Source organism: Oryza glaberrima, chromosome 7 (assembly GCF_000147395.1).
Source record: "Oryza glaberrima chromosome 7, OglaRS2, whole genome shotgun sequence".
Classification (NCBI taxonomy): Eukaryota; Viridiplantae; Streptophyta; class Magnoliopsida; order Poales; family Poaceae; genus Oryza; species Oryza glaberrima.
The window spans coordinates 674,171-702,155 of NC_068332.1; the positions used below are offsets into that span (position 1 = coordinate 674,171).

Below are 27,985 nucleotides of genomic sequence, written 5' to 3' on the forward strand. Positions count from 1 at the left end.
TACTCCCTCTCTGTCTCTCTAGATATAGTAACTTTATTTAAACTAGAAATATTGCCATATTTTGGAAATAAGGTAGTCCATTAGTGAAATTAAGGTGCCATCTTTCAAAACATGAAGAATAGATTCTTTTGTAGCACCACAGAATACGAGATATATGCACAGAGCCAGCGGCGGATCTTGTCTTGTGATGGCGTTGGCTATAGCCATGTCATAACCAAAGTAAGCATGGGATTTGGGCATTGGACATTGATTTCAGATGCTAATCATGTGATCACTACGTTAGTTGGCCACTAATTTAAAGATTTTTGGTGAGAAGATCTGTTGATCGACCTAATTGTCTAACACTAAAGCAAAGGCACAATCGGACCAAAAAAATAACAGAAATAAGAGCAAACACATCTATATAATCATTGTTGCGAAAATTATTTCACTGATAAAAATATTACATGACAAATTTAGTACTATTATAGTTCTCGATTTTATTTAGTGCCATGCATAGTAAGTACAATTGTAGTATAGTTTGTGTATATATAAAAAACAATTCACTAATTGAAAGTACGTTTGTAGTATAGTTTTTGTACAATTCCTTTCACTAATTGAAAGTACAATACTCTTCATCCCACTAATATATAAATTCGTCATAGCTAAATTTTAGTGTTAAGTCCAGCACTGCACAGAGACAGAGCTGGCAAAGTTGTCGTGACACGTTCTTTCCACATTCCAGACAAATTTTGTGGCTGCCACATCTGTATCAACTCAGCACCTAATTAAGCATCAAAACTCTCCTGACCTTAAATATAGCAACATTTCTAGTGCAAATTAAACATGAAAGTTACCATATTTTGGAACGAGGACGTCTAGACCATCAATGAAATTAAGGTGCCATCTTTGAAAATTGAAAACATGAAGAACTTTGCAGCACCACAGAATATATGCACAGAGCTAATAAAAGTTATAGTACATATACTGATAGAATATATGCACAGATTATCTTTTTAAGAGACGATATAGTACAAATGCAGACGCACACTACTTGAAGTTAGTACCATGCACACGTGCGACGTGGGCATGATTTGGCTGATTGCTTCAATTACTAGAACATTAGCGTGCCGGTTGGCACGCTTTTCTTATAGCCCGATACATTGTTCAGTGTGTGTTTGAAACATGAAAATTTTATAAGATATTTTAGCAGTTAGTTCAACTTTCATGTTCCATTAAATATTGTATTCCCTTGCATATCATTCTGAGCATAATGTCCTGTAATATTAATTTGGGATTGTGTGTTCTCTACGTTTCCAGTGGACGATTAATTATAAATGTTGAGTTTCTAACAATTTCTTGATATAATTAAATACTATTAAGTATTAAGAAAGTAGAAAGTAGGTGGAGTTAAATATTAGACAACTCTGAAAAAATATTAGAAGATTAATAAGTTTTTTAAAAAAAGGACTGATTGTAGGAAAAAAAAGTTATGGGAAAATCGTAAACTTACAAAGCTTGCTCTCGATGATCTATAATACTCGATCCAACTCCTAAGTGCTAGAAGCAGAATTTGAAATTAAGTTTTGGCCTATGGGTGGTCTTTGTGTTCACTCCAGTACCCCTCATTTTTCTAGGTCACTACATTCTGCTCCATTCTCTTTTTAAGTAAAACTTTGTTGGGTTTGAGCTACAGAAAAGCTGAAAAGCCCTGCCAAATTGACCAGTACATGTCGTAACACTCACCTCTTATTTAATTTTCTTCATGTCTTACTTCTAACCATTCTGTCATTTTCCAACCATATTTTATTTAATAAGGGGTATTGTAGTTTTTTCACTCCATACTTGATCTCTCTAAGAAAAAGAGCAGGACTATTTTATATTTTTGGAGAAAGTACAATTGATTCGCAAGATATGATGATAACAGGAAACAGATAAACGGAGGAATTGAAATGGTCGATTGGCTTGGTGCTACACGGTGATACGGTAGCCGAGGAGCATGTAGCTCTTTTTTTTTATTTTCCTTTTTTAATAACTTTAAGTTTTCTTCTATCGGATATTTGAATGCATCTAGGAGTGATGTTGCTGCAAAGGGCTATAATCTAGATATATAAATTTGGATCTAGATACTTTAACTGGACTTATTTTAAATTATGATTTTTATTTGATTGGTTCTAGAAGTCTCTATGTTTATTGCAAGTGATGTACAGTTTAGAAGCTGATGTGGAAGCTTGCTTAACTTTTTTTTTTCTACCGCATTTATCTGAATATTTAGCGTGGGGTATCGGTACCTCGAGATACTTTTTGTTGTACCGAAGCAAATCTCTTATATATAAGCTAGCTACTCCAACTCCAAGCTCGTTACTGCGTCTCGCTTGCTCTCGTCGACAAGGAGAAGATGGTGTCCGACCACGACGACGGCAAGCCGCCGGCGAAGTGGAAGAAGGTGTGCGTCGTCGGGGCGGGCATGGCCGGCCTTGCGGCGACGCGGGAGCTGCGCCGGGAGGGCCACGCCGTGACGGTGCTTGAGCAGGCCGGCGACGTGGGCGGGCAGTGGCTGTACGACCCGCGCACCGACGACCCGCTCGGCGCGTCCATGGCGCCGGTGCGCGTGCACAGCAGCATGTACGCGTCGCTCCGCCTCATCAGCCCCCGCGAGACCATGGGCTTCACCGACTTCCCCTTCCTCCCTGTCGACGGCGGCGGCGGCGGCGGCGGCCGCGACCCGCGCCGCTTCCCCGGCCACCGCGAGGTGCTCCTCTACCTCAAGGACTTCTGCGACGCGTTCGGCCTCATGGACGCCGTCCGCCTCAACACCAGGGTCCTCCGCGTCGCCATGGCGCCTCCTCAATGTGTCGCCCCCGCCGTCGCCGGCGGCGAGCGGAAATGGGTGGTCACGTCCGTACGCGTCGGCGAGCGCGACGACACGGGTGTTGAAGAAGAGGTGTTCGACGCCGTCGTGGTCGCCACCGGGCACTACTCGCAGCCCAGCCTGCCAACCATCAAAGGAATGGAGGCGTGGAGGCGGCGGCAGCTGCACAGCCACTCGTACCGGCTGCCGGAGCCGTTCCGCGACGAGGTGCTCACGGCCACACATTTCTAATCACCTTGGATGCTCGCTCTGCCGCCACCAACCATGTCAGTAATGGTAACCTTGTATTGTCTTGTGTGCTCCATGTCTGCATCTGCGTGAAGGTGGTTGTCATGGTGGGCTGCGGCGACAGCGGCAAGGACATCGCGCTGGACCTCATCAGCGTCGCCAAGGAGGTGCACCTCACGGCCAAGTCGACGGAGGAGGCCACGACGCCGGCTTTGTCCAAGCTGCTCGCCAAGTACGCCAACCTCCACCTGAGGCCACGGGTCGAACACCTGTGCGAGGACGGGACGGTGGTGTTCGTCGACGGCTCGCGCGTCGTCGCCGACACCGTCATGTACTGCACCGGGTACGTCTACTCGTTCCCGTTCCTGGACACGGACGGGGTGGTCACCGTCGACGACAACCGCGTCGGGCCGCTGTTCGAGCACGTGTTCCCGCCGGCGCTGGCGCCGTCGCTGTCGTTCGTCGGCGTCCCGAGGAAGGTGCCGGCGCCATGGTTCTTCGAGGCGCAGGGGAAGTGGGTGGCGCAGGTGCTGTCCGGGAGGAGGACGCTGCCGCCGGTGGAGGAGATGCTGCGCGCCGTCGACGAGCACTACCGCGCCAGGGCGGCCGCCGGCCTGCCGGTCAAGTACACGCACGAGCTCGGCGGCATCGAGCCTCAGGTACAGAGAAGCTAATATAAAACGGATCTCGAATTGTTCTTGATCGATGATTAATCTTGTTTAATTTGTTGAATGATTGATTTGGCGCGCCATGGATGAGCAGAAGTACATCGAGTTCGGGGAGAAGTATTGCGGGTTCCCGCGCTACGAGGATTGGAAGAGGGAGATGATCGTGTCCGCCATCAGGAGGAGGGACGACGACGACATGGAGACATTCCGCGACCGTGTCGACGACGACAGTGACCATGCCCGGGTCTGCCTCAAGAGTTGGCACTGCTCATCAACTGCTCGACATCAAGCCTCTGTTGCTGTTTCTGCTGCTGATGGCCATCTTCCTCCTCCTCGTCTTGCACAAACGGCCATGGCCATGGCTACTGATGCTCTGTAGCTGTCAAGTACAAACAGCAGTGCAGTGATAAGGGGCGTGTGGTTTTAACCTCGAGGTTACGTGTTCAATCACCAACACGTTTACAATTTCTTCTTAAAAAAAATGTTTGGAGGAACGTCTCTCTCTAAATCTCGTTTTTATTTGTAAGTCTAAACTGAACATGTTCAGGTTCAGATTCATGTTCAGGCCATGGCTGAATTTGAGTCACCCAGATGTTACAAAATTTCAGGCCATTAAGTTTTCAGGAAGAACATTGGCAAAGGATAAACAAGTACTTTTGGCATCCCATCAGTCATCACTGCTGATGAATAAGGCAGCATTGCTTCTTTTTTTTTTTTTTGGGTAAGACTCTTATTATGTGAACATAATGCTCTCTGAGGATAAACAGCTAAGCACACGGGAAGTTGAAAAAGCATTTTATGAACTTAGATGCATGGCAAGTTTGTGTTCAGAGTTTCAGCATTTTGCTGACTTCTGCATGACTTCTAATCTGGTGAAAACATTAGATTAACTTTGTGCAGAAAGCTCAGTGAAAAAACTGAGCCTCCAGCCTATGTCACAACTCACAAAGCTTTTCTGACCCAATGAAAATCTCTAATATACTAGAATTATAGTACTTCATTAGACAGTGTGTGCACTGCAGTACAAGACTTAGCTTGTGCAGATGTAAGACATCGGGTTCTGATTTCCCTCACCGAACACAAAGTTGGCTAATATCACCCAGACACACGTACACAAAGAAAATAATTGGAACTCAACAATTTTCTTCTCCAATGCATCAGATTACTCGGAAGAAGAGGTAGACGACGTCGCGTCCGGCTCCGGCGCGGCGACGACATGGACGGCGAGGCGGAAGGAGAGGTAGGCGTCGACGCAGGCGTACTGCACCTGCTCCTTGCTCAGCCTGCGCGCGTCCCACCTGCTCGTCCCGACCTCCCTCGGCTTCGTCGTCACCCCGTCCCACCCGAGGTGCTCCTCCGCCATGCGCTGCATCGATGTGTTCCCCATGCCGGCCAGCGACCGCAGCTCCACCGTGCGCGCCACCTCCAGCCCGTGGTGTTCCTCCAGCTTGCGGCAGTCGGACCGCACGCCGTAGCCGACGAACACGACGCGCTCGTCGGCCAGGAACCGCCGGAGCGCGGCGGGGACGGCGGCGTCGGCGTCGGCGTCGGCGCGCGCGAGCTGGAGCACCAGGCACCGGTGCCCCGCGCACAGCTGCAGCGTGCCCGGCCGGACCGTGGCGCGGCGGAACGGCGGCGTCCACTGCACCCCCATGCCGACGGTGGCCACGCCGTTGGCGCGGAGGCGGGGGCCGAGGCGCCACCGCGTGGCGTGCACCCACCGGCGCGCCGCGCCCGCGTGTGCGGTCACCGTGGCGACGACCTTGCGGCGGCCGACGCGCACCACGTACTCGTCGTGCGTGCGCGTGGAGCGGCGGAGGCGAGTGGACACGGCGGTGACCATGATGACGCGTCGCCGGCGTGTCGAGCAGGGAGACGGCAGCTTTCAAAGTTGAAATCACACACCGGATTGGATCCAAAATTCCGGGAAATTTACGGTTTCTGTGAAACGTCTATATAACTTGAAATTTGCAAAGACAATTATACATTTTCTCGGTGCGTGTTAAGGCACGATTACAACGCTATTTAATTGCGATAAAATTAAATTAATTGTGACTAACTGACTATGATTATGTGTTGGTGCAATGTACGAATGTGTAACAAAGCTAACACTTGGCACTCTATTTTCTATTTTCCATATATAAGACATACTTGTACATACGATTGCCTTACAAAAGTCAGTTACATACTGACATTAGTACTTTATACATGACACATTTCTATGAACTTATTAAAAATTAGTAAAAATATGGTACATTATGGTGTTCACGGACTATCATTAGGATGGCTATATATGTAGGGGATATGTAGAGATTGTTGCCTCAACATCAATACTGTTGTACCGTTTGAAATGCTGCTTTCTTCCCTTAATAAAACCGGCTGGCGTTTCCTTTTGCCGACATGGCAAAAAAAATTGCTATATATTTATCGATAAATTTTCTTCTAAAAATTTGAACACAGTGTGATTACATTATAATTTGCAAATAATACAATGTAATTTATATGTAACTTTCACATAATTTTAAACCATTCGATTTGCTTTAAAATTTTTGCAAGGGAGATAGAAAAAAAATCACAACACACACATGTGAGGGGATTCGGTCCTATTACCTCTGTTTCACGAAAATAATGTCACCTAGGAATTTTAAAAGTTATATACAAGTTGCACTATATTTACATGCAAGTTACAAATATAATTGCATCACAATTGTAATACATTTACATATGTCAAATTATTTGTTAAAATTTGATGACAAATCTATAGCTAGTCCCAGAAAAAATTACAATTTCATAATACCAAGTCATTCACAATTACATCACATTATTTTCACTTACGTTTATCCACCAATACGAAGTGCAATGAATTAGCACGATTAATAGATAATACAATATACAAGCACACTGCACAACACAAGCGCAGACACAAATTCTCAAACACAAATTATCACAGGTTGGGTGTACAAAAATTCATCTGCACCACTGCATCTAAATAAAAACATCTTTTCTTACATCTATCCACCAAAAGACGCTTGTATTATAGTACTCCGTACATAGTTTTTACCGAAAGCGATCGAGTAAATTTCTCTTGTAGTAAAAGTAAACTGCCCGTACGTACGTCTCACCGTCTTCGCCGGCGTGGGCTTCAGATGTCGCCGGCGTCGAGGTGGACGCCGAGGTGGAAGGAGAGGCATGCGTCGACGCAGGCGTACTCCACCTGCCCCTTCGTCAACCTCCGCGCGTGCCACCTGCTCGTCCCGACCCTCCGCGGCTTCCACACCCCGACCAACCCGAGGTGCTCCTCCGCCATGCGCTCCATCGACGCGTTGCCCATGCCGGCCACCAGCCGCCGCAGCTCCACCCCGCGCGCCACCTCCAGCCCGTGGTGCTCCTCCAGCTTGCGGCAGTCGTGGCGGACGTTGTGGGCGACGAAGGCGGCGCGCGCGTCGGCCATGAACCGCCGGAGCACGGCGGGGACGGCGCCGGCGCGCGCGAGCTGGAACACCAGGCACCGGTGCCCGACGCACAGCTGCAGCGTGCACGGCCGCCGCGCCGCCGCCGCCGGCGCGCGGAACGGCGGGGTCCACTGCACGCCCATGCCGACGGTGATCCCGTCGCCGGAGCGGAGGCGGCGGGCGTGGCGCCACAGCGTGGTGTGCACCCAGCGGCGCGCCACGCCCGGGTGCGCGGTCACAGTGGCGAGAAGGCGGCGGCGGCGGCGGCGGTGGCTGCCGACGCGCACCACGTACTCGTCGTGCGCGCGCATGCAGCGGCGGAGGCGCGTGGACACGGTGGTGGTCTTGGCGGCGACCATGGCGCGGCGGCGCCGGTGTGCTTCTTGGCTCCTTCTTGGGGTTTCTTGGGAGACGACGTCGTTTTTTTTAGCAATGGAAGCAGAAAATCTTTACCTTTTTATAACTATTGATTGATTGACTTGCCACTTCCAATTTTCAAAACACAAACCTAATACAACCCAAAATTCCGTGAAATTTTTTCAAGTTTTCTAAGAAAGGGGAATATGAAAACCTTTCACAGCACGCGGCCTTGAATTTGCAGAGTATATGTGTTAAGCCGTGTTAGTGTGTACTGTACGTGTAGTATTAGGTTTAGCCCCGTTTCTCGAGAAGATAAGAGACATCCCTATTTCAGTTTATGCATGTACTACCACACTGTTTTACTTTGTGATAACTTTTACTTATCACAAAACGGATACGATCCAAAATCCCAGAAAAATTTTCAACTTTCCTCATAGAAGGGGAGCTTTGCATCTTTTATAGAGTTGTAAACTAAGTATAAATAGGCTTGAATTTTGCAAAGAGAATAACAACTCATCATGGTAGTATGTGTTAAGGCACGTATATGAATGCGTAAAACATTGTTTGCATATGTTCCAGTTTTTAAGTACTCCCTGCATCCTTTTGTTTAGGAAGTTTCTGACAGTGACATGTTTGACAAAATGAAAGAACATTTGAAATGACTTTTGGAAAATGATTTTCAGGGTATATACCAACGTCAAATATTAAAATATTTTTTTGAGTTGTATATCAGCGTCATACAAAAATGGAAGAAGGGAGAATCAATATTCCCCGTGCAAAAGGAAAAAAAAAAAAAACCTTGTAAGTATCAAAACACGATTCCAGATTATGGTGACATCATAAATTTAGAAGCTGGTACTCTAGTTACTTTGATTTTTATATCAAACGTAGTTATATACAAATAATGGTCTTTGATCTATCACATTATACTTAAATCACACTCCACATTTATCAACTTAACAATTGCTGAATTTTTTTTAGATAATGTAGCAATTGGTGATACATGACACATCTAAACATTACAAATTTACAATACCAAGTCACCAACAATTACATCAAATTATTCTTCACTTACACTTACACTTATTTTACCACTAGAGTAGCAATTATTATTATCAACTAAATCGGCATAGGTTTACTTGGATATCATATCACTTGGCCTTGTTCTGCTTCACGCCGAGTCGGAAGAAGAGGTCGACGGCGGCGCGGCGCCGACATGGACGCCAAGGCGGTGGGAGAGGAAGGCGTCGACACACGCGTACTTCACCTGCTTCTTGGACAGCTTCGGCGCGTCCCACCTGCTCCTGCCCACCGCCGCCGGCTTCTTGATTCCGGCGAGCCCGAGGAGCTCCTCCGCCATGCGCGCCATGGACGCGCTGCCCATGCCGGTCACGGCGCGGAGCTCGCGCGTGCACGCCACATGAAGGCCATGGTGAGCGGCCAGTTTCCGGCAGTCGGAGCGGATGCCGTAGCCCACGAACGCCGCCACGCCGCCGTCGGCGAGGAACCGCCGGAGCGCGGCGGGGACGGCGTTGCCCTGAGCGACCTGGAAGACGAGGCACCGGCTGCCCACGCAGAGCTGCAGCGTGCCCGGCCGCGGCTCGGCGCCGCCGGCGAGCGCGCGGGACGGCGGCGTCCACTGCACCCCCATTGCGACGGTGAGCCCCGCGCCGGAGCGGAGGCGGCGGCCGTGGCGCCACCGCGTGGAGAACACCCACCGGCGCGCCACGGCGGGGAGCGCGGTCACGGTGGCGACGACGCGGCTGGCGCCGACGCGCACGACGTAGGTGTCGTGCTTCGTCTCCGAGCGTCGGAGGCGCGCCGACACGGTGGTCTTCTGCCGGCGCGCGGCGGTTCTCGCCCTCTTGGCGGCCGTGTCGCCGGCCGGCGCGTCTCCCGGCCTCTTGCCGGCCATGGCGCGCGCGGCGAAGAGGACGCCAAGAGACGTCGCTTGGTTTCGCAGGCAGGCAACTGAACAAGAACGAGAACCAAACACACTGAAGAAGAAATGGTTAGAGACAGAGTGTGTCACAAACTCACAATTCACACCACCATTATAAACTCCATAATTACGTGTAAATAACTGGCGATAACTACCCCATTAACCCCACTACGCCCAGAATTATGCGGCGGTAAATTTGTTCGCCGGTTGCTGCATGCAAAACTACCACAAGGATTATCTATTAAAAGAAAAAAAAACTACCACACGGATATCAATCAAACTGGAGTGGCTGCCAAAGAAAACAGGGTTGCCAGAACACCAGTTGCGTCTGTGATCACTGAATAGAAACAAGTGAAACAAATTGTGCTCATCATCACAGGTTCATAGCAGTTGGCCAATTCCAAATTAGTACTATCAAGCAAGCAATTTATATAGATATTAGCAGAATCAACATATGTTCATCCAACAAGAGTATGAAAATCTGGGACTGGCATATAAAACTCATCATCACAACTTCATATTACCACCAAGCAATCCCTGCAGCAGCATTGTATGTTTTTAGGCATCATATAAGAAGAAGGATCTGAAATCCAGTAGTAGCATATACTACAAGAAAGATTAAAGATGACATGAACAAAATTCACCTAAGAAGATAACCAAATTGGCCAAAGCCAAAATCACCCCCATCACAAAACATAAGGAGCAGATATAAATCCTTCCTAACTAAAATCCCTTGCTTATCATCAGTATCAGCAATGAAATGTGGGTAGAAAATAACTAGTAGAACCCTCCACTTGTATCATAATCTAAAAGCTCCTCCTCATCCTCATCGTACCAATCATCTTCTACATACCCGCCCTCCTCGACATCGTCGAACGCCTGACTGTTCCCCTCAAATGCTTCATACCCACCACCACCCTCATCGACAGTGACCGTGCTGGCTCCGGTGACAATGTCATCTTCCTCCAGCTCCTCAAGCGTGGCCACTCCATTTCTGACAAACATTTCTTCAGTGCCAGCCATGTCGTAGTTCTCAACAGTCAGAATTCCAATGCTGCTGTGCTCGTTGTAGCTCTGAACAGTCAGAATTCCGATGCTGCCAGTGTTGCCATTGTAGCCTTCGTCGTCGTCGTCATCGATGTCGATGTTGAGAGCTCCCATCCCCAGGACGAAGTCTTCATAGCCATCCTCATCGTCCGACGAGAGCAGTCCATGGCCGACGAGCTCGAAGTCATCTGAAGAGAAGACATGGTCATCTGAAGCATAGCTTGATGAGTGGATCATGGAGAGGCCATCGTCGTCTTCCTCCTCAATGTCCGAGTCCGACGCGGCGACGCGTGGGCGCACGTTGTCCGTGATCTTGCTGCTGTACTCTGACTCTGACGCGTCGTCGTCCACGGCGGTTGCTACCAGCGCCCAGTGCGTCTGAGCAGCAGCGGGCTCGGCGCGCGCAACCGCACGGTACACCGGTGGCGCCGCACGGGCGCGCACGGGAGCGTGGCGAGCGGGCCGTGGCGCGGGGGCGGCGAGCACGGCGACGCGCGGACCGAGAGGCAGCGGGTGGTGGTAGACGGGCGCGCGCGGAGCGGGCGGCGGCGGCGGCGGGGCGCGGAGGACGGGCTGGCGCGCGGGCGCGGGGCAGAGATGGACGGCGAGGCGGAAGGCGAGGTAGGCGTCGACGCAGGCGTACTCAACCTGTTCGATGGAAAGGTAGGGCGCGTGCCAGGCGCTCATGGCGACGTTCGTGGGCTTGGCGATGCCGGGGTAGCCGAGGAAGCGATCGGCCATGGCCTCCATGGAGGCGTTGCCCATGGCAGCCACGGCGCGCAGCTCGCGGGCGGACGCGACGTGGAGGTCGTAGTAGGCGGAGAGCATGCGGCGGTCGTTGGAGGCGCCGGAGCCGACGAAGGTGACGCGGGGGTCGGCGAGGAAGCGGCGGAGGGCGGCGGGGATGGCGTCGGCGTGGGCGAGGTGGAAGACGAGGCAGCGGTGGCCGACGCAGAGCTGGAGGGTGGCCGGTGGCGGGGGAGGGGAGCCGCGGTGGAGCGGGCGGCGGAGGGGGGTCCACTGGACGCCGAGGCCGACGAGGAGGCGGCCGGAGCGGAGGAGGCGGTGGTGGAGCCAGCGCGTGGTGTGGACCCAGCGGCGGGAGTAGGCCGGGTGGGCGGTGACGAGGGCGATGACGCGGCGGTCGGCGACGTGGACGGTGTAGGCGGCGTGGGTCTGGGTGGAGCGGCGGAGGCGGGTGGAGACGCGGGTGGCGGCGGCGTCCATGGCGGCGGCGGCGGGAGGAGGGGAGATGGGCGAGGGTTTTGGGTGTCGTCTTCTCCGCGTCTGCGTGGTTAAGTTGCGAAAACCTCGTGGTTAGGCGGTTTCGCTAACTCGCTTCATCATCACATACTTGGATATGAGATTTTTTGGTTCATTTTTGGCACGCTTTTAGATCCAAGATTCATTATGGATTTAGATTTAATGAAGTTTTACTATTTTTTTTTCTCTAAATAAAGACAGCATGGTTCATCCAAAACTTATGAAAGTAATTTTAGATCTAGTTAAATTATCTTTGGATTTGGAAATATACCAAATAGATACATAAAGTGATTTAAAAGATATTTACGCTACTCTTAATTAGAGATTGTTTGGTTATCCAGAATTAACGTGGAAGTCATTAATACATACTATCCATGAAGCATTGAGAATTTTACGATCTTCCTATTGGTATAATTGAGAATTTTGTGGTTTCACGCCTTGCTGGAATATAAGCTAGTGTCATATGAGACGTAAAGTCTTAATCATATCGGTATCGTATAAATAACTTAATTATCAAATAGATTATCATATTCTCTTATATTCAGTGACGGAGCTAGATTTAGAGGAGAGGAGGGGCTCAGCCTTCTTCTTCCTCCTCCAGCCCCCTCTCTCTCCCCCTATTTTCTTCATCCTCTCCCTCTTTCCTCCCCCCCCTCCCGCCCCCACGCTGGCTTCGCCGCTGCTTATATTAGGTCAAAATTTACCAAATAGACGCTAAAAATGATTTAAAAGATATTTACGCTACTAAATAGAGATTGTTTGGTTATCCAGATTTAAAGATATTTACGCTAATCCTAGGAAGCATGGTTCATAATATCGATCAACTATTTTTGGTTAATTTCGAATGAATTTTGACAAGTTTTAAATGAAATTCATTAACTCTCAATAATCGAGATGCACATTTCGAGTCGGATCAAGATGATAGTCGAGGTTGTGAAAGGTACACCCTAGAATGGAGCTAGTCATTAAAATAGGTTATCCACAAAGGTTGAGAATTTCCGAGACATGTTTGCAATTGAGGACTCATTGAGTCCTTTTCTCATACTCCGTATAATGGCCTTGTTCATACATGGCTCTTATCCCGTAAGTCAGGTATAAATTCCCAGTTATCAGTTTGACCAGAAAGAAATTCAATTATCATTTGTCAATTAGATTACGGAATTTTCTTAGTATTAACTCAATTTTTCAGTGTTCATGAAAATAATAAATCACGTTCTGATGTTCATGTCTATCAAAATACCGGGGAAGGCGCAAGGCTCATCGTACGAATGCTACGACAACATTTTACCAAAGCACATTGCGGCTTACAACTGTAATTAATCTGCTAGTCTTTTTTTTTTTGTTCTTTTCTTTTGAAAACTAGAGCACGTACACCGGTACACGTATGCACGACAATACAAGTGTATTCCCTTTTTTATACATCTTGACATTTTAGATAATAATGATATGGTGTCCAAAATCTATTTATGACTATGTTTTTAAATATATTTTTATTTTTGCTATAGTACTTTGTAAGACAAATCTATATAAATTGTTCTAGTTACTTTAAACTAAACATTTTTGAAAGGGAGTAGCTATATTTATGGCGCCATATTTTTCACCAAAAAAATAGTCGGTATGCATTTACATTGTAAGTCCATAAATTACATATGTAGATTTAGTGTATTTACAATGTAAGTTTTAAAATTACATATGTAAGTCAAAAAATTACATATGTAATTTTAGTGTATTTACCATGTAAGTCTCAAATTACATATGTAAGTAGATATAAATAGAAGAGATGCTAGTGCAAATTCAATGGGAAACTAATGTATAACAGGAGCAACATGTTCGTAGTACAGAGAGATCAAATAACTAGAGACTTAGCAAATCAAACGTTCGTTAAGTCAAGCATTAACAGTGCAACACGAATCTACATGATATCAAGGGTCAGATTAACCGACTCTGATCAAGCTAATTTTGTGTCGCCATAAATATAGCATTGTCCGTTTTGAAATTATTGATAGTTATAAGAGTTTCACCCTATTTTTTAAAAAACATTGCTTTTTTCACCGAAATTGAATGGAGCTAGCTGGTTAGCTGCGCCCTGAGTGTCATCTTCTGTAGATGACGAAAAGGAGTCGGGCTTTTTATAAGGGGAAACTGTTTTAATCCCTTGAGGGGATATCCCCTCATTCTTTGTACGTCACTTAAATGATTATGAAAAAATTTAAAAAAAATTGAAAAGGTGTATTAACATTTGATATAACACTTTACAAACATGCAAGTTCAAATTCAACTTTACATCTCGTAACAAAAAAACAAATTGAACCGCAGCTAGTTAACGTATATTCAGAGTCAAATTTGTTTTTTTTCGTTGCAAGATGTAGAAGTAAAATTTTTACTTGCATGTTTATGGAGTGATATATCACATATTAATACATCTTAAATTTTTTTTTAATTTTTTTTATAACCATTTAAGTGATATGCAAACAACGAGGGGATATCTTCTCGAGGGATTAAAATCCTCTTCCTTTTATAAGGCCTTTGTTTGTGGAGGCCTCGATCCTAGAAGGAAAAAGTACACCGAAGGTCTCTCAACTTGTCATCGAGTTACAAAATTGTCCTTCAACCGCAAAACCAGATACCGGACATCCCTCAATTAACAAAACCGTTCGCTTGATGTCCTTCGGTGGTTTTGACCCCGGTTTTGTCCGACATGGCAGCTGAGTCAGCAGCGGGATCCACGTGAGCCCCACATGTCATACTATCCACGTCATTCTTCTCTTTTCCCTTCTTCAGCAGGTAGGCGACGCCGACGGGGCCGAGACGGGTGGCAGTGCGAAGCTAAGCAGGGGGCGGGCGCCACCGGAGTTGGGCTGCGACGGGGCACCAACAGCAGCCGCCGCCGCCGCGCTCGCCTGCCACACGCTCGCCTGCTGCCACCGCGCTCGCCTGCCAGACGCTCGCCTGCTGCGCTCGCTGCCACACGGACGGCGATAGCAGGAGCGGCGAGTACGCCGCCGCGGCTAGCTTCTTGGCCCCGTCCCTCGGCGGCGGGATAGCCTTCACGATGAGCCAAGTCGGCGTCGGCGCCTTGATCTGGTGGCTGTGGTGGTGGTGAAGCGCCGCCATGGACATCAATCGATGGGGGCGAGGTCGACGGCGACGGAGGCGTTCTTGCGGAGGGAGCAGGCGAGGAGGAGCGGGTAGGAGGACAGGTCGTCGGTGGAGAGGCGGAGGCGGAGGCGGAGGACGAATTCGAGCTGCTCCTGGAGCACCTCGAGGGAGGAGGGGAGCTCGACGGCCTCGAGCTCGCCGGCGGGGTCGGAGGAAGTCGAGCGCGAGCACGCGGGAGACGAGCCACTCCTTCATCGATGGCATCTCGTACTCCGGCGGCGCCGCGGCCGCCTTCGAGGAGAGCGGCGCGACGGGGAGAGCGACGCCTCCGTCGCCCCCTATCGCCGTCGACCTCGCCCCCATCGTCAATGGGGAGGCGCGGGCGTCGACGGGGCGAGGTGGGAGACGATCTTTTTCTTCTCCCTGAAGGTTTGAGATCGATCTGCGACGAGGAGGAGCGAGGAATCGCCAACTTTCTTTTCGAGGAAATTGTAAGATCTCGCGCGACCTGTTCTTCTTGGTGTTCTGTCTTGTACTTGGTTTACTTGGTTTGTTTTGTGTTTGATCTATAGTCTTAGATGATCTGTGAAGAATAGTTGTTTTCGGTACAGATGGTAGGAAAGGTAGAGGAGGACGATGCTGCGATGGCCGGCGGTGCGGAAGCACGGCGGCATCCCGGTGGAGCTGCACGTGGCGCGGGCGTCGACGGGCGAGGCGGGAGAGGAGGAGGATGGCGGCGGCTGTTGGCAGGCGAGCACGGTGGAGGCGGCTGCTGTTGGCGCCCCGTCGCCGCCCAACTCCGGCGGCGCCCGCCCCCTGCTCAGCTTCGTGCCACCGCCCGTCTCGGCCCCGCCGGCGTCGCCTACCCGCTGAAGAAGAGAAAAGAGAAGAAAAGGGAAGAAATAGGAGATGACGTAGATAGTATGACATGTGAGGCCCACGTGAATCCCACGCTGACTCAGCCGCCATATTAGATAAAACCGGGGTCAAAACCACCAAAGAAACTCAAGCGAACGGTTTTATTAGTTAAGGGACTTCTGTATCTGGTTTTGTGGTTGTGGGATGGTTTTGTAACTCGATGACAAGTTGAGGGACCTTCGGTGTACTTTTTCATCCTAGAATATCCACGTGACTAGGCTGGGCCACATCTATAAAGGGCCGAATTAGAGGCCCAACAAAACGAGGCCTAAAAGGGCTTCACAACTGAGGAAATAGGACCCATTTCTCATTCCGGCCCAATACATTCACAAGCTAACCGACGCAGGGATCCTACAACTGTCGGTTGGTAACCAGTAACAAAAATTACGGCTAGTTTACCATTAATTCAATTGCTGGTACTGGTAGAGCAGCAGTTGTTTGATCCCTGTCACTCACCGACTACATCCTCTTAAGCTTAAGCTTGGTTAAGTAAACCAAAATTAGTGTATAACACAAGCTAACCACCATTAATTAGAGTAATTAAACTAGGACTAATCAATAGGAGTAGTAGGTAGGTAAGTTTACACAAGGTGACAGAAGATGCCAAGCAAAATGAGCAGCTGTGAAGAGAGTGAAGACATGGAGTGGTGGAGAAGCAAAGTGTACAACCTCTTCTTTAACTGTAGCCTGCACATGGCCACATCACATGCTGCATCACTCACTCACTCACCCACTCTCTCCTTTTCTTTTCTTTTTCTTTTTTTTGCTGGCACCAACAATCACATGCACCTCAAAATAATAAAAATAAAAAAGGGGAAAATTACTCTTGCTGAACTCGTGTGAGCTTAAGAAATTACTGCTCCGATATAGAGGGGGGGGGGGGGGGTAAAAAATGTACTCTTCTTAATTCACACTTGCTACCTAATGGTAGATCTTTGCAACACAAACATCTCAAAATAATTTTCGATCGATCTCTAGGAGAAAGAAAATCCAACCGGCCGGAAAATGCTAGAGAAATCAAGAACAAATGAACTTACAAATTACAAACCGAGCAAGAAAGGAGGCGAGCAGAGGTAGATCAGATCAGATCAGAATCAGAGCATCCTGAGGAAGATGATGGCGACGGCGAGGAGGGCGGCGTAGGAGGGGTTGGCGAGAGAGGAGGCGGCGGCGGAAGACTTGGACTTGGAAGAGGCGGTGTCGGACTTGGAGGAGGAGGAGGAGTCGCCGGAGCCGGAGGAGGAAGAAGATGCGGAGCCCTTCTTGGCGGTGACGGCGAGCTTCATGCCTTTGTAGCAGTAGCCATAGCTGCAGATGAAGTAGTAGTCCTTGGCCTCCTTGAGCTGGAACGCGTAGCTGTGCCCCTTGCTGTAGCTGCTAATGGCGTTCGCCTTGTCGCAGTTGTCGTACCCGACCTCGTCCACCTGCACCACGTCCGACCTCCCGTTCTGGTACTCGAACACTGCTTCCCACACCATTGCGTTGCGTCATCAATGGCGATCGATCGAGACAGATCAAGAAGAGAGAGATGAATCGATGGAGGTGCTTACGGAGCCAGTCGCCCTTGTAGAAGGGGCGGTGCTTCTTGACCCAGGCGGTGTAGTCCACGTCGGGGTTCCACCCCTTCTCGTCGCCCACCGTGTAGTTGGTCGCCACCGCCGCCGCCGGCAGCAGCGCCACCGCCACCACCAGCAACGGCAGCATCCGGTGGCACACCATCTCCAGTGGCAGATCGATCGATCTGAGCTCTGAGCTGAGCTTGCCTTGAAGACGAAGGGGACCTTGCCTCACCTCACTCTGCTCTGTCACTCTGGTTGTCTCTGCTCTGTGTTTGTCTGCAATGATAGCAGCTGTATGTATATATACCTCCATATCTCTTGATATCTCATCCTCAGCTTCAGTAAAAGACAGTAAACTTCACTGTCAAAGGTTGGATGCCCAGCTGCAGCTGGTAGATTTACAGCTTTGTTGTTGTTGTACATTTTGTACACATATGCAAACAGCCATACTCTGTCTCAAGAATATAATGTGATAAATTCACTGCCTTTTTTTCTATTAGGGGGTAATTAACTGAAGTTTGGTGATGATGTACAGTGAGACAAATGCACTGGCTTTATTAGGGGGCTATAAATTATCTTCAGTTTCATGATGCTGCTACTCATTTGTAACTGTATTAGTTACTCATTGCTGACTAAACTTGCGCAATTGAACTATGCACCTTTACAGTAGTACAAGCAGTGCTAGTGTGCAATTGAACTATACTCAAATCATCATTCTATGATGATCATATATGGATACTGAATAATTAGGATATCAATGGAGCTAGCCAGGGAAAGTAGTAGCTGCCCAGCTGTATTATTTGAAGTGATTTAGAAGCAAAAGCCCTTTCTTATTCCTCACAAACATTCTTAGTCTACCAAAAGGATTCATAGTTCTCCCTATAAGAAAAGGCAAAATGCCAGCCGTGGTGGTTGCGAAAATATATATTGTCAACTTATGCATTCAAGATTGATAATATAGGCAAAACGACAACTGTTAGTTGATTGTGACAACACGATGATCATATGAAAATCCAATTCAGTGGAAAGCTTTCTGCAAAGTTGGCCTAATAAATACTATACTAGTTTTTTTTAGAACAAATGCTATACTAGTTTAGGTAGCTCTAATCATACAATAAACAGAAATGGTGAAAAGCTCAAACAGCTAGCTAGCTGCATATAAACAATATGTTCAACCATTTTCTATTGACAAAAATGAATTCTAGACCTTGTGCTAGCGTTTCGTATTTTCCAGTACAAAACATGAGTAAAAAACTAAGAACTTCCTCGCATTCCAGATTTTACTCTAACTGTTGTACTAGTAGCCCCATTTGGAGAACAAAGTTTAACTAAAAACTGTATGAAGCAATTAAACTCTCACACAATCAAATCAAGATAGATATACAATTGTAAAAAAAAACATATCTTTAACCTGGAAGTGAGGTGGAGATCCAAGGTCAATGAAAGAAGACAGGTAGGGAGGGCCATGTGAGGAGATGCCTCTCCATTTGCCCCTTTATTTCCGACAATGCCACTCAAGTTGATCAGTATCTTCTTCATGGCACCAGTAGCTGTGTACTCCATGAGTGTAATTAACTTTCTTCTTCTCTCCAACTGCTTCAGCTAACTTTCTTATTAATGAGCACCATTTTTCTGCTCTCATTATATCATGTGGTTTGCTTCTGTTACCTGCTGACCTGTGTTTGTGTGTGATCTACTATCTGCAGACTGCAGCTACCACTTGGGCTTGCTTTGTCACATGCAGTTTTACACCTTTTATTTCTCCTTAATACAAGGTAAGTGTTGGATCAGTAGCTTGCTCAATGCTCACTCATCCTGCCAAAGAGAGACTACAGACTTGTTCTGAACTGTAAAGTCTGTGTTTGGATCCTCTGCATATTGTTCAGTCTTGTCCTTTTGCTTTTTTTTTTTTAACGACTCGCACGAGACGGTGCGAAGTTCTATTGATATAGCAGGAAAAAATTACAAGATTACAACCCTGGAGGGTCGTAACCAGGAAAAAGGAAAAAAAACCACCACCCACACACCGACATCGCCAACACACAAGCCCAGGAGAAGGCTAGCACCGGACCGGCCGCCGCTAAGCGTGACCGGCCGCCACTAGACCAACAAAGGGACACCACCGGGATTGCCCCCTAGGGGATGCCAAAACGACGTCTTCAAGAAGAGAAGCGACGGAAAAACCGCCACCGCCGTCCGTCGGGACTCAAAGGAGCCAAGACTGGGCTTATGCCCGGCAATCACCCTTGAGGGGTGAGATCCACGGCTGACACACCGATGCTCCACCACCACACAAGCTCTGCCCATGTGGGACCCCTGCACCGGCGTCCCCCGCCGGCCAGTCTTCGTGCGCCGAAGACCGCGCCACACCCACCGGCAGCTCCTCCTCACACCTAGGTCGCCTCCTTCACCGCCGGCCGCGCCTCTCGCGCCAAGTCGGCCTCCTCCACCGGACGCGCCTCTCGCGCCAATCCGGCCTCCCTCCATCGGCCGCGCCTCTCGCGCCAAGCCGGCCTCCAACTCCGCCGCCCGCGCCTCTCGCGCCGAGCCGGCCTCCACTGCCATCGGCTGCGCCTCTCTGCGCCAAGCCGGTCTCCGACCTTTCCACTAGACGATACCGCGCCGGCCAAATGCGGCCGTCTCCCACGCCCTCGGCTAGCCGTCCAAGGCCGCCATGCCTCCGGTGACCGCTGTCGCGACCACCAGCCACCGTCTTCGCGAGCCGCCGCCACTGCTAGCGGCCGCTTCGCTGTCGCCCTCCGCCACGCCGCCGCTAAGTCCTCCGCCGGCGTCGTCGGCGGCAACGACCACCCGTCGCCGCCGTTGCCAACTGCCGTCGCAAGTCGACCGCCGTCGCCGACCACCACAGCCGGCCACCCTCTAGATCCGGCCGAGAGGCGCAGATCTGGGGAGGCACCGCCGTCGTCGCCGCCGAGCACTGCGCCGTCACCGCGCAGGGACCAATACCGCCGTCTTCGCGCCGTGCCGGCCTCAGGCCGCGTCTCTCACGCGGGTCTCGCCGCCAACGTTGCGCCCACACAGCCGCCGGTCTCTTTCTTCCCCGCCTCCACACCCGGCTGCACACTGTCGACGACGTGCTAGCCAGCCGCCGCCTCGACGGAGGGGATCCGGCCTCCCACGCCGGAGAGGACAGATCCGGACTGGGGGGCGCCGGATCCGGCGAGGAGGTTGCCAGATCCGGTGACGCCGCGCGCCGCCGAACCCGCCCTGTCCCTGCTGCCAGCTCCACCCCTGTCCTGTCGCCGCTGTCGCCAGCACCTCCTCCGCCCCGTCGGCCGCCGCCAGCGGCGCCTCGTCCGTCTCGTCGCCGCCGCCACCTTCTTTGCCCCGCTGCCGCCGCCGCCGCCGCCACCCCAGCCCCGGATCTGGCCGCCTCCGCCGCCACGGGCGCTGGGATGCCCCCCAGCCGCGGCGCCACTTCGAGGGAAGCCCCGCCGCCGCCGTCCTTGCGCCCGGCCGGCTTTCCGGCGGGCCACTCGGGCGGCGGCGAGGCGAAGGGGAGGGGGAAGGCGCGGCGGCGGCCGGCGCGTGTGGGGGCGCTCGCGTCGCCCCTGGGTTGGAGCGACGTGAGCCTTATGCAATGTTTATCGATCGTCCTTTTGCTTTACAGCTCTTTGAAAATGCAGTAGTAGAAGTTTCAGGCTCATGGTTGAAGTAACAGTGAAGATGGAGCCAGGGCGAAGCCATGATTCTTCGAGTGTACGGCTAGAAAATTATAAGATGCTTTTTTTATTTATATATTCTTAGCTTAAAGTCTCTTATTCTCCATTGGAAAATTCTGCTTCCACATGTGGTGTTTCCTTGACTTTTAATTAACAAAAAAAAAAGAAAAATAAAAAAATAAGCAAAAAGCAAAAAAGTAACAGGTGCCTCAAGATTTGCGTTAAGTGATATCACAGTAATGTTAACCTATCCAATATTAGTTACTAGGCATATTCTAACTGGATTATTGGATTGATTATGGACAGATTTAAATTGGCTCATAGGATGAATTAAATATTTTGATACCCAGCAACGTATTGATACCCAAGCCAAATGCATGGAGAAGAGAGTGATGGAATTCTTTTATATACCTTTGGTTGGAATTTTAGAAGAAGAATTGAGACTTAGATTGTTGTTTTTCTTTGACCATTTTGTTAAACTGTTATTTGGTATCCCATTAATGAGTGGAGTCTTATGTACTATTGTGGTTTGGATCCGTGATCTAAAAAAAAAATACTGGAATGTCTGAAAATTGTACAAAAATTTGATGGGCCTGATATGGGCCGTTTTGGGCCTTGACACTCTTGGCGGAATAGTGCAACATATGGCCTGGCCCATTTACACCGCCCAGCGATAAAAACTGGGTGAGGGCGACCAAGAACCCTAGGCTGTCGCTGATCCATCCCATCCCATCTCCTCCTCGTCTCCCACTCCTCCGGTGAGCCTTGCCTCCCTTTTTCCTCGATTCAGTTCATCAGATCTTTCGGTAAATCCAATCGAGTTGATAGGGTTTGATGTTCTAATCTATCTCTCTCTGTGCTGCTGCTGTTGTTGGGGGTGGCAGGTTTCTTTCTGTTCTTGGTTGATTGCCGGAGATGTCGGATTCGGAGGAGCACCACTTTGAGTCCAAGGCCGACGCCGGCGCCTCCAAGACCTACCCGCAGCAGGCCGGCACCATCCGAAAGAACGGATATATTGTCATTAAGAACCGCCCCTGCAAGGTTATACACCTCTGAATCTTGTTATTGGGATAAGACTTTTCAGGACTTGCATCTAACTGTACTGTAGTGTATGGCGACTTACATTTACTTTATTGTATGGTATGGTTGTGTTGAGTGTATGGCGACTTGCATCTAACTGTATTGTATGGTTGTGTTGGGTTGATGGAATTTGTCATGGTTTATGTCTGCCGTTAGCAATTAATAATTGTAGATTTGGATGTGTTAAAGGTATTAGATCCACTACTCATAGCAAATGGACTCTCTGTTGTAGATGTGGATAGAACAATAGATGTACTATAATCTTTTCATTTTTTTTTATTGGACCCCATTTGCTCACATGTTTCTCCTATGCCCATTAAAGTTGTGTCGTTGGTTGGTGATGTATGCCGTTCTTTAGCTGATGAAAAACCATCTGAATGGTCTCCTGTCTCGAGATATGCCACACAATTAACTTAAGAATTGTTTTCAATAAATCTTTCTGAGGCATAGTCCTGCATATTTTTTTTATTGAAAATGCAATGCAGATATAACTCTGTATGTTTGGAAAGAATTCTATTTTTCCTTAGGCTTTTTAATCGTAAAAATTATCATATCTATGGTTCTTGTTATAAGTTAATGATTCACTGATACATTAGTGTTGCTAAGTTTGAGCTATGCCCATGTAGTAGCCAGGTTATATACCAACCCAGTGATCTCTTTCACTTTATAACCTCTGCCTTTACTCTGTCTTTTAGACGTTTTATGCAGTTTTCTCGATGTACTGATTTATTCTTGTTATGTACCAGAATTTGAATACGCTGTATGGTTTTGCTTGTAATATTCTGACTTGATTACGTGTTGCCTACTGAGTTAAGGTTTATTTAATTTCGAATTGGACAGATGATGGCAAGAATGATATTTTCCCTTATTTGTACATCTTATGGACAAATAAATTGTCACTTTTTGACCCATCATTCCCTGCTCTTTTCTTCCGTAAGAGAGCCATTCGTAGTATAACATGTATTATGGTGATAAGTTTGGTTTAATCTATATTATATATAGGTGGTGTATTATGGTGATAAGTTTGGTTTAATCTATATTATATATAGGTGGTTGAGGTCTCTACTTAGTGTATAACATGTATTATGGTGATAAGTTTGGTTTAATCATATATTATATATAGGTGGTTGAGGTCTCTACTTCCAAGACTGGGAAGCATGGTCACGCCAAGTGCCACTTTGTTGGCATTGACATTTTCAATGGAAAGAAGCTTGAAGATATTGTCCCCTCATCCCATAACTGTGACGTAAGATACATGCAGATCATGCTCTACTTTCCCAGATTATCCCCTAATCTCACAACTGCTTGCTTTAACTATTTTGTTATCCATTTATCGTGCAGGTTCCACATGTTGATCGCACCGATTACCAGCTGATTGATATTTCTGAAGATGGATTTGTATGCTTGCTTTCAACCATTCCCTTGCTTTATTTGTTTTTATGAAAAACCTGTCCAGTTTCTAATATGGTAATAAATGCATTTTACAGGTGAGCCTTTTGACTGAGAGTGGCAACACTAAGGATGACTTGAGGCTTCCCACTGATGATACTCTGACTAACCAGGTCAATGATTTAGCTAAAACTCTTTATTATCGATGTGTGTTATCTCTCCAACTTCCATTATATCTTAGTCGCTTTACTTTCTGAATCGCAGATCAAGAACGGGTTTGGTGAAGAAGGCAAGGATATGATCTTGACCGTGATGTCCGCCATGGGTGAAGAACAGATCTGTGCCGTCAAGGAGATTGGGGCCAAAAATTAAGCGGTTTTGCTCGATTGCCTCCGTGGTTACCTGCCTACGATACTTTGCTATCTAGTGTTGAGAGCTGAGACACATAAATAGAAGTTTTTTTATGCTACCTGTGGATGAAATGACGATCAAAACCTTTATCGATTTTATGTTACACTGGATGGTCATGAGATACTTGTTAGTGCTTTTCATTATCAGTTTCCAGTATCCTTTGAATCGAGTGGCAGCTGTAATTCGTATAGAAAAGGTGGGAAATCCATTCTGCTATAGCCGTCGAAGCTCAATTCATCAAATTTTCTGTTACACTGAAGGTTAAACCGCAGCAGGTGACAGGTCCATGGGGGGCAGTCCAAGCTCCTAATGAAAACATTCTTGCTATCATTTTGCTGGTTTTCTTCTCATAGAGGATTCTAGCTTTGATCTACCTATCAGGAAGTGTGTATTAAGAAGAGTACATAGAGATAAAAAGAAGGGCAACAACTATGTGAAATAAGAACATAACAAGAGTACAGCGGAAAACAATATACCATCCTGAAAATGATGCTAAAGTTACTCCAGCTGCGTTCATCACTGTTAAGAGCCACTGATTTTGATTCTAAAACAAAGTTAATTACGCCTGCCTGAAAGCGTGTGCGTTGGATATGACTTCTTAAGAGAGAATTTCCTGCACATAATTTCACGCATTTGTCAAGGTTTAATCCGATGTATGATTAGGTGGAAAAAGAAAGCAACATTAGTAAACTCCTGTACCCTGTCTTCTCCATCAAAGGTGACGACCCTGAACGGGTGCCATCCTGAGTTGCAGATTTCAGCTTTTCCAGTTTGATCAGAGAAGTGCAGAAACAACATCATCTTCTTCAGATAGTGTTTGGTTGCAGGCGTTGGCGAATGCTTTGGGATCAAGCTCTCCCATCCTCTTGATGCCAATGCTGGCTCGACCACTTGTTAACTAACTCCTCCAAAAGCCTGCACTTACAATAGATATTGATGTTGATCATCAGACAAAGAAATCAAGAAAGGAAATTCGATGAGTTGAGTTACACGTATGAGTTGTTTCCGGACGGCCTGCAACTTGTCATTGCTAGCTTGTTCGTTCATTGATGAGCAATTGAGCAGAGCTTGGTTGCGCGACTCCATTGCTCGCACATCAAGTGATTGATACTCCTTAGATAGCAAAGCTCAAGATAATTGACTTTCTTTTTCCACGAACGCGTAAAAGGATTGCACGCTAATATATTAGGATAATTGACTTTCTTCATGCTTATGCTTAACTAAATCTATTTGTTCACGGTTGTGTGAGTTCGCTAGATATGTATTTTTTTCTTCATGGTCCTGTATTGAGTCTATCTTTCATGTATATCAAACATATGTGACCTAATAGATTTATAGTTCTAAATCTTTCTTAGAACGGAGCTAGTACTCGAGGAGTATAGGCAGAGTCCTCATCAGTTAGATGGTGATCGATCTCCCCATGAAAAAAAAAACTAAAAAACTATAACTAATTAGACTCCAAACCCGTGTACTCCATGCTGATGGGAGTATAACTTAATAATAATAATAATTAATTATGAATTTTGAAAATATCAAATCATGAAAATATCTCATAGTAATGTTTTTCCTTAAGTATCAAACGATACTATGAGCAACAAATTGCAGCACACACGTACGTACGTCCATGGGGGCTCAACGCTTCCTCTTGTGCGTCCTCCACTGCTTAACGACGAACTGGATGGCTTCCTCCAATGTCGCCTTGCGCTTCTCCTTGTAGTTCCACAGCTCCGGCACCGGACATCGTTCACTGGGATTGTACTCCTCCATCTCACGCAGTGCCGTTGCTACCAACCTGTAAACTTCTTCACCGTGTTCTTCTTTCAACTCCCTGAGCTTGCCATCATCCTCACAGAGAATTTCCTACATTGGAGGATGCAGATCACATACACAACCGTTAATCCTAATCTACACAATGAAATTGGTACTGTATGTGCTGGTTCGTTAAAAAAAAAAGAAGGTAATTTTACCATCCTTAAAAAGATACTTAGAGGTACCACACTTTATAGACTAAAATTTGATACCTCCAGGTAAGGTTGGAAGTTTCGGTCATTTCGGACCCCTCCAATACGATATTATTTCAGCCGAAATTTTTCAATTTTTTTATTTTTTTTCATGAATTTTAGTAATATTTGTTCAAATTCAACTAAATTTTGTTCAAAATTTCGGACCCAAATCGGCTAAACCAAAAATTTTAACCCTGCCTCCAGGTACTAAGTACCTCGAGTTACAAAAAAAATTAAAAAATTAATATAAAATTTAAGTATTTTGAGATACTTATATATAAGGACCATAAAATTTCTCTTAAAAAAAAACATACACAATCGTTGGTACTATGAGCTTGCTGCCATTCTCAGAGAGAATTTCCTACATTGAAGGATGCAGATCACATACACAACTATTGGTACTACATTTTCATCATCAATTTGTCATCAAGATATGGCATGAATCAAACTGATTGATCATGTAAAAGAAAGAGCTAAACTGAAATAGGAGTACCTTGTTTTTTCCATTGATGTTGATGACCCTGAAAGGGTGCCAGGATGGGTCGCTGATTTCAGCTTCCCACTTTGAATAGAGAAGAGCAGAATCAAGCTGTTTTTTAGTCAGTGTTTGTGTGCAAGCATTAGCAAATGCTTTTGGATCAAGCTCACCCATCCTCCTGATGCCAATGCTTGCGCGGCCACTTGTCAGCTCCTCCAAAGCCTGCACCCAAGATCAATTTGATCGAATAAATACAAAGAGAATTGATACTAGTTGATCAAAAAATAAATGAAAATATAATTTAGGGTTCAGTCTTTCGTTTTCGGCATTTGTATCGGGGGAGCCGATATGGCAAAATTTCTTTAGGAAATTTCTTTCTGAAATTATTTGAACTTTTGAACAAATATTGCCAATTCATAAAAAGTATAATCAAAATTTAAAATCGGCCGAAATAATATCATAATGGGGTCGATAGAACCGAAATTTCCGAAATTCGTTCCGGAATTTCGAAGCAACTTACATGTATGAGCTGTTTGCGGATGGCCTGCAACTCGTCGTTGATCGCCGGAGCCTGGTTGAGCGACTCCATTGCCGGCATTTCATCGGTCATCTTGCTCTTGGTGTCGTCGTCGTCGTCTTGGTTGAGTTTCTTCGACGTCGCGGCGATCCCCTGCATCTTCTTGCTCACCGCCGCCGGCGGCGGCGGCGCAAAGAGATCCGGGTTCTGCGCCCAGATGAACCTCTGCCAGTAAGCGCCGTTGCGGCACGCGTCCGTACGCCGCCATCTCGCCATCTCCCTCATCTCGTTCTCCGCGAGCTCCCAGAGGAGGGTGGCCCAGTCGACCCAGTGCGCCTCGCCGCGCCTCACCCTCTCCGCGGCGCGGTCCACCTCCCGGACGAGCCGGTCCGCCGTGTCCAGCTTCACCTGCGGCTCGACGTACGCCGCCATGAACGCCGCCGCGGCGGAGGCGGCGGCGGCGGCGTCGAGGTCGGCGGCCGCGCGGATGTCGGGGCGCGTGCGCGGGAGGGCGAGCGCCTCGGCGAAGGCGACGCGGGAGACGACGACGCTGCCGCCGCGGACCTCGCTCCGCCTGGTCAGCGCGTTGTAGTTGGCGACGAGCTCGGCGACGAGGTCGGGGCGCGGGGCGGCGAGGTCGAGGAGGACGAAGTCAAGGAGGCCGAGGGCGCGGAGGCCGGCGTCGTGGGTGGCGGACGGCGGAGCCGGCGGGTCGAGGAGGCGGAGCGGGGGAGGTGCGGCGGGAGCCGCCGCTTGCTCCGAGCCTCGCCGACGCATTCCGCCGTTCGGCCGAGTACGGGGAGGAGGCGAGATTGACATTGGCGGCGGCGGCGGCGGCGACGGCCGGCGAGTGGTCACGATCAAAGCGAATGAAGAAGATGACCGACGAAATGGAATCAAAGGCGCGATTCTTATTCAGGTTCAAAAATCAAAGGCACGATTTTTTAGGGATATTTTGGTTCACTGCCATATCTAAAAATTCGTAAGCGCTAAAATGCAGGCAACTTTTGCGAAGGACTCGCCTTGAACATCTTTGG

The 27,985-nt window shown here is 48.1% G+C and overlaps 9 protein-coding genes across 9 annotated transcripts; 2 read left to right on the plus strand and 7 right to left on the minus strand.

The window, feature by feature from the left end:
• The first annotated feature begins 2,373 nt into the window (after positions 1-2,373).
• Positions 2,374-4,434, plus strand: LOC127780105 (flavin-containing monooxygenase FMO GS-OX-like 9). The gene is made up of 3 exons (XM_052307056.1): positions 2,374-3,058; positions 3,175-3,738; positions 3,842-4,434. The coding sequence occupies exons 1-3, from the start codon at positions 2,378-2,380 to the stop codon at positions 4,124-4,126; spliced, it is 1,530 nt and encodes a 509-aa protein (XP_052163016.1). The 5' UTR covers positions 2,374-2,377; the 3' UTR covers positions 4,127-4,434.
• Positions 4,435-4,907: 473 nt separating this feature from the next.
• Positions 4,908-5,590, minus strand: LOC127779229 (3'-5' exonuclease-like). The gene has a single exon (XM_052305967.1). The coding sequence runs from the start codon at positions 5,588-5,590 to the stop codon at positions 4,910-4,912; it is 681 nt and encodes a 226-aa protein (XP_052161927.1). The 3' UTR covers positions 4,908-4,909.
• A 1,299-nt stretch (positions 5,591-6,889) lies between these two features.
• Positions 6,890-7,558, minus strand: LOC127779230 (uncharacterized). Its single transcript, XM_052305968.1, has one exon. It carries the CDS (start codon positions 7,556-7,558, stop codon positions 6,890-6,892), a length of 669 nt encoding a protein of 222 aa, XP_052161928.1.
• Positions 7,559-8,503: 945 nt separating this feature from the next.
• On the minus strand, positions 8,504-9,661 carry LOC127779231 (uncharacterized). The gene is made up of 2 exons (XM_052305969.1): positions 9,657-9,661; positions 8,504-9,556 (listed from the first exon to the last, which is right to left on the minus strand). Exons 1-2 carry the CDS (start codon positions 9,659-9,661, stop codon positions 8,731-8,733), a joined length of 831 nt encoding a protein of 276 aa, XP_052161929.1. The 3' UTR covers positions 8,504-8,730.
• Positions 9,662-9,981: 320 nt separating this feature from the next.
• LOC127780428 (uncharacterized) lies at positions 9,982-11,845 on the minus strand. Its single transcript, XM_052307334.1, has one exon. The coding sequence runs from the start codon at positions 11,773-11,775 to the stop codon at positions 10,279-10,281; it is 1,497 nt and encodes a 498-aa protein (XP_052163294.1). The 5' UTR covers positions 11,776-11,845; the 3' UTR covers positions 9,982-10,278.
• Positions 11,846-14,133: 2,288 nt separating this feature from the next.
• LOC127780930 (uncharacterized) lies at positions 14,134-15,840 on the minus strand. Its single transcript, XM_052307924.1, has one exon. The coding sequence runs from the start codon at positions 15,838-15,840 to the stop codon at positions 14,638-14,640; it is 1,203 nt and encodes a 400-aa protein (XP_052163884.1). The 3' UTR covers positions 14,134-14,637.
• Positions 15,841-16,673: 833 nt separating this feature from the next.
• On the minus strand, positions 16,674-17,715 carry LOC127780931 (blue copper protein-like). Its single transcript, XM_052307926.1, has 2 exons — positions 17,379-17,715; positions 16,674-17,290 (listed from the first exon to the last, which is right to left on the minus strand). Exons 1-2 carry the CDS (start codon positions 17,698-17,700, stop codon positions 16,923-16,925), a joined length of 690 nt encoding a protein of 229 aa, XP_052163886.1. The 5' UTR covers positions 17,701-17,715; the 3' UTR covers positions 16,674-16,922.
• Positions 17,716-21,758: 4,043 nt separating this feature from the next.
• On the plus strand, positions 21,759-24,102 carry LOC127780770 (eukaryotic translation initiation factor 5A-4-like). The gene is made up of 6 exons (XM_052307733.1): positions 21,759-21,828; positions 21,955-22,111; positions 23,274-23,396; positions 23,492-23,548; positions 23,638-23,712; positions 23,804-24,102. The coding sequence occupies exons 2-6, from the start codon at positions 21,986-21,988 to the stop codon at positions 23,909-23,911; spliced, it is 489 nt and encodes a 162-aa protein (XP_052163693.1). The 5' UTR covers positions 21,759-21,828; positions 21,955-21,985; the 3' UTR covers positions 23,912-24,102.
• A 1,363-nt stretch (positions 24,103-25,465) lies between these two features.
• LOC127779233 (uncharacterized) lies at positions 25,466-27,985 on the minus strand. The gene is made up of 3 exons (XM_052305970.1): positions 26,952-27,985; positions 26,447-26,653; positions 25,466-25,810 (listed from the first exon to the last, which is right to left on the minus strand). The coding sequence occupies exons 1-3, from the start codon at positions 27,765-27,767 to the stop codon at positions 25,583-25,585; spliced, it is 1,251 nt and encodes a 416-aa protein (XP_052161930.1). The 5' UTR covers positions 27,768-27,985; the 3' UTR covers positions 25,466-25,582.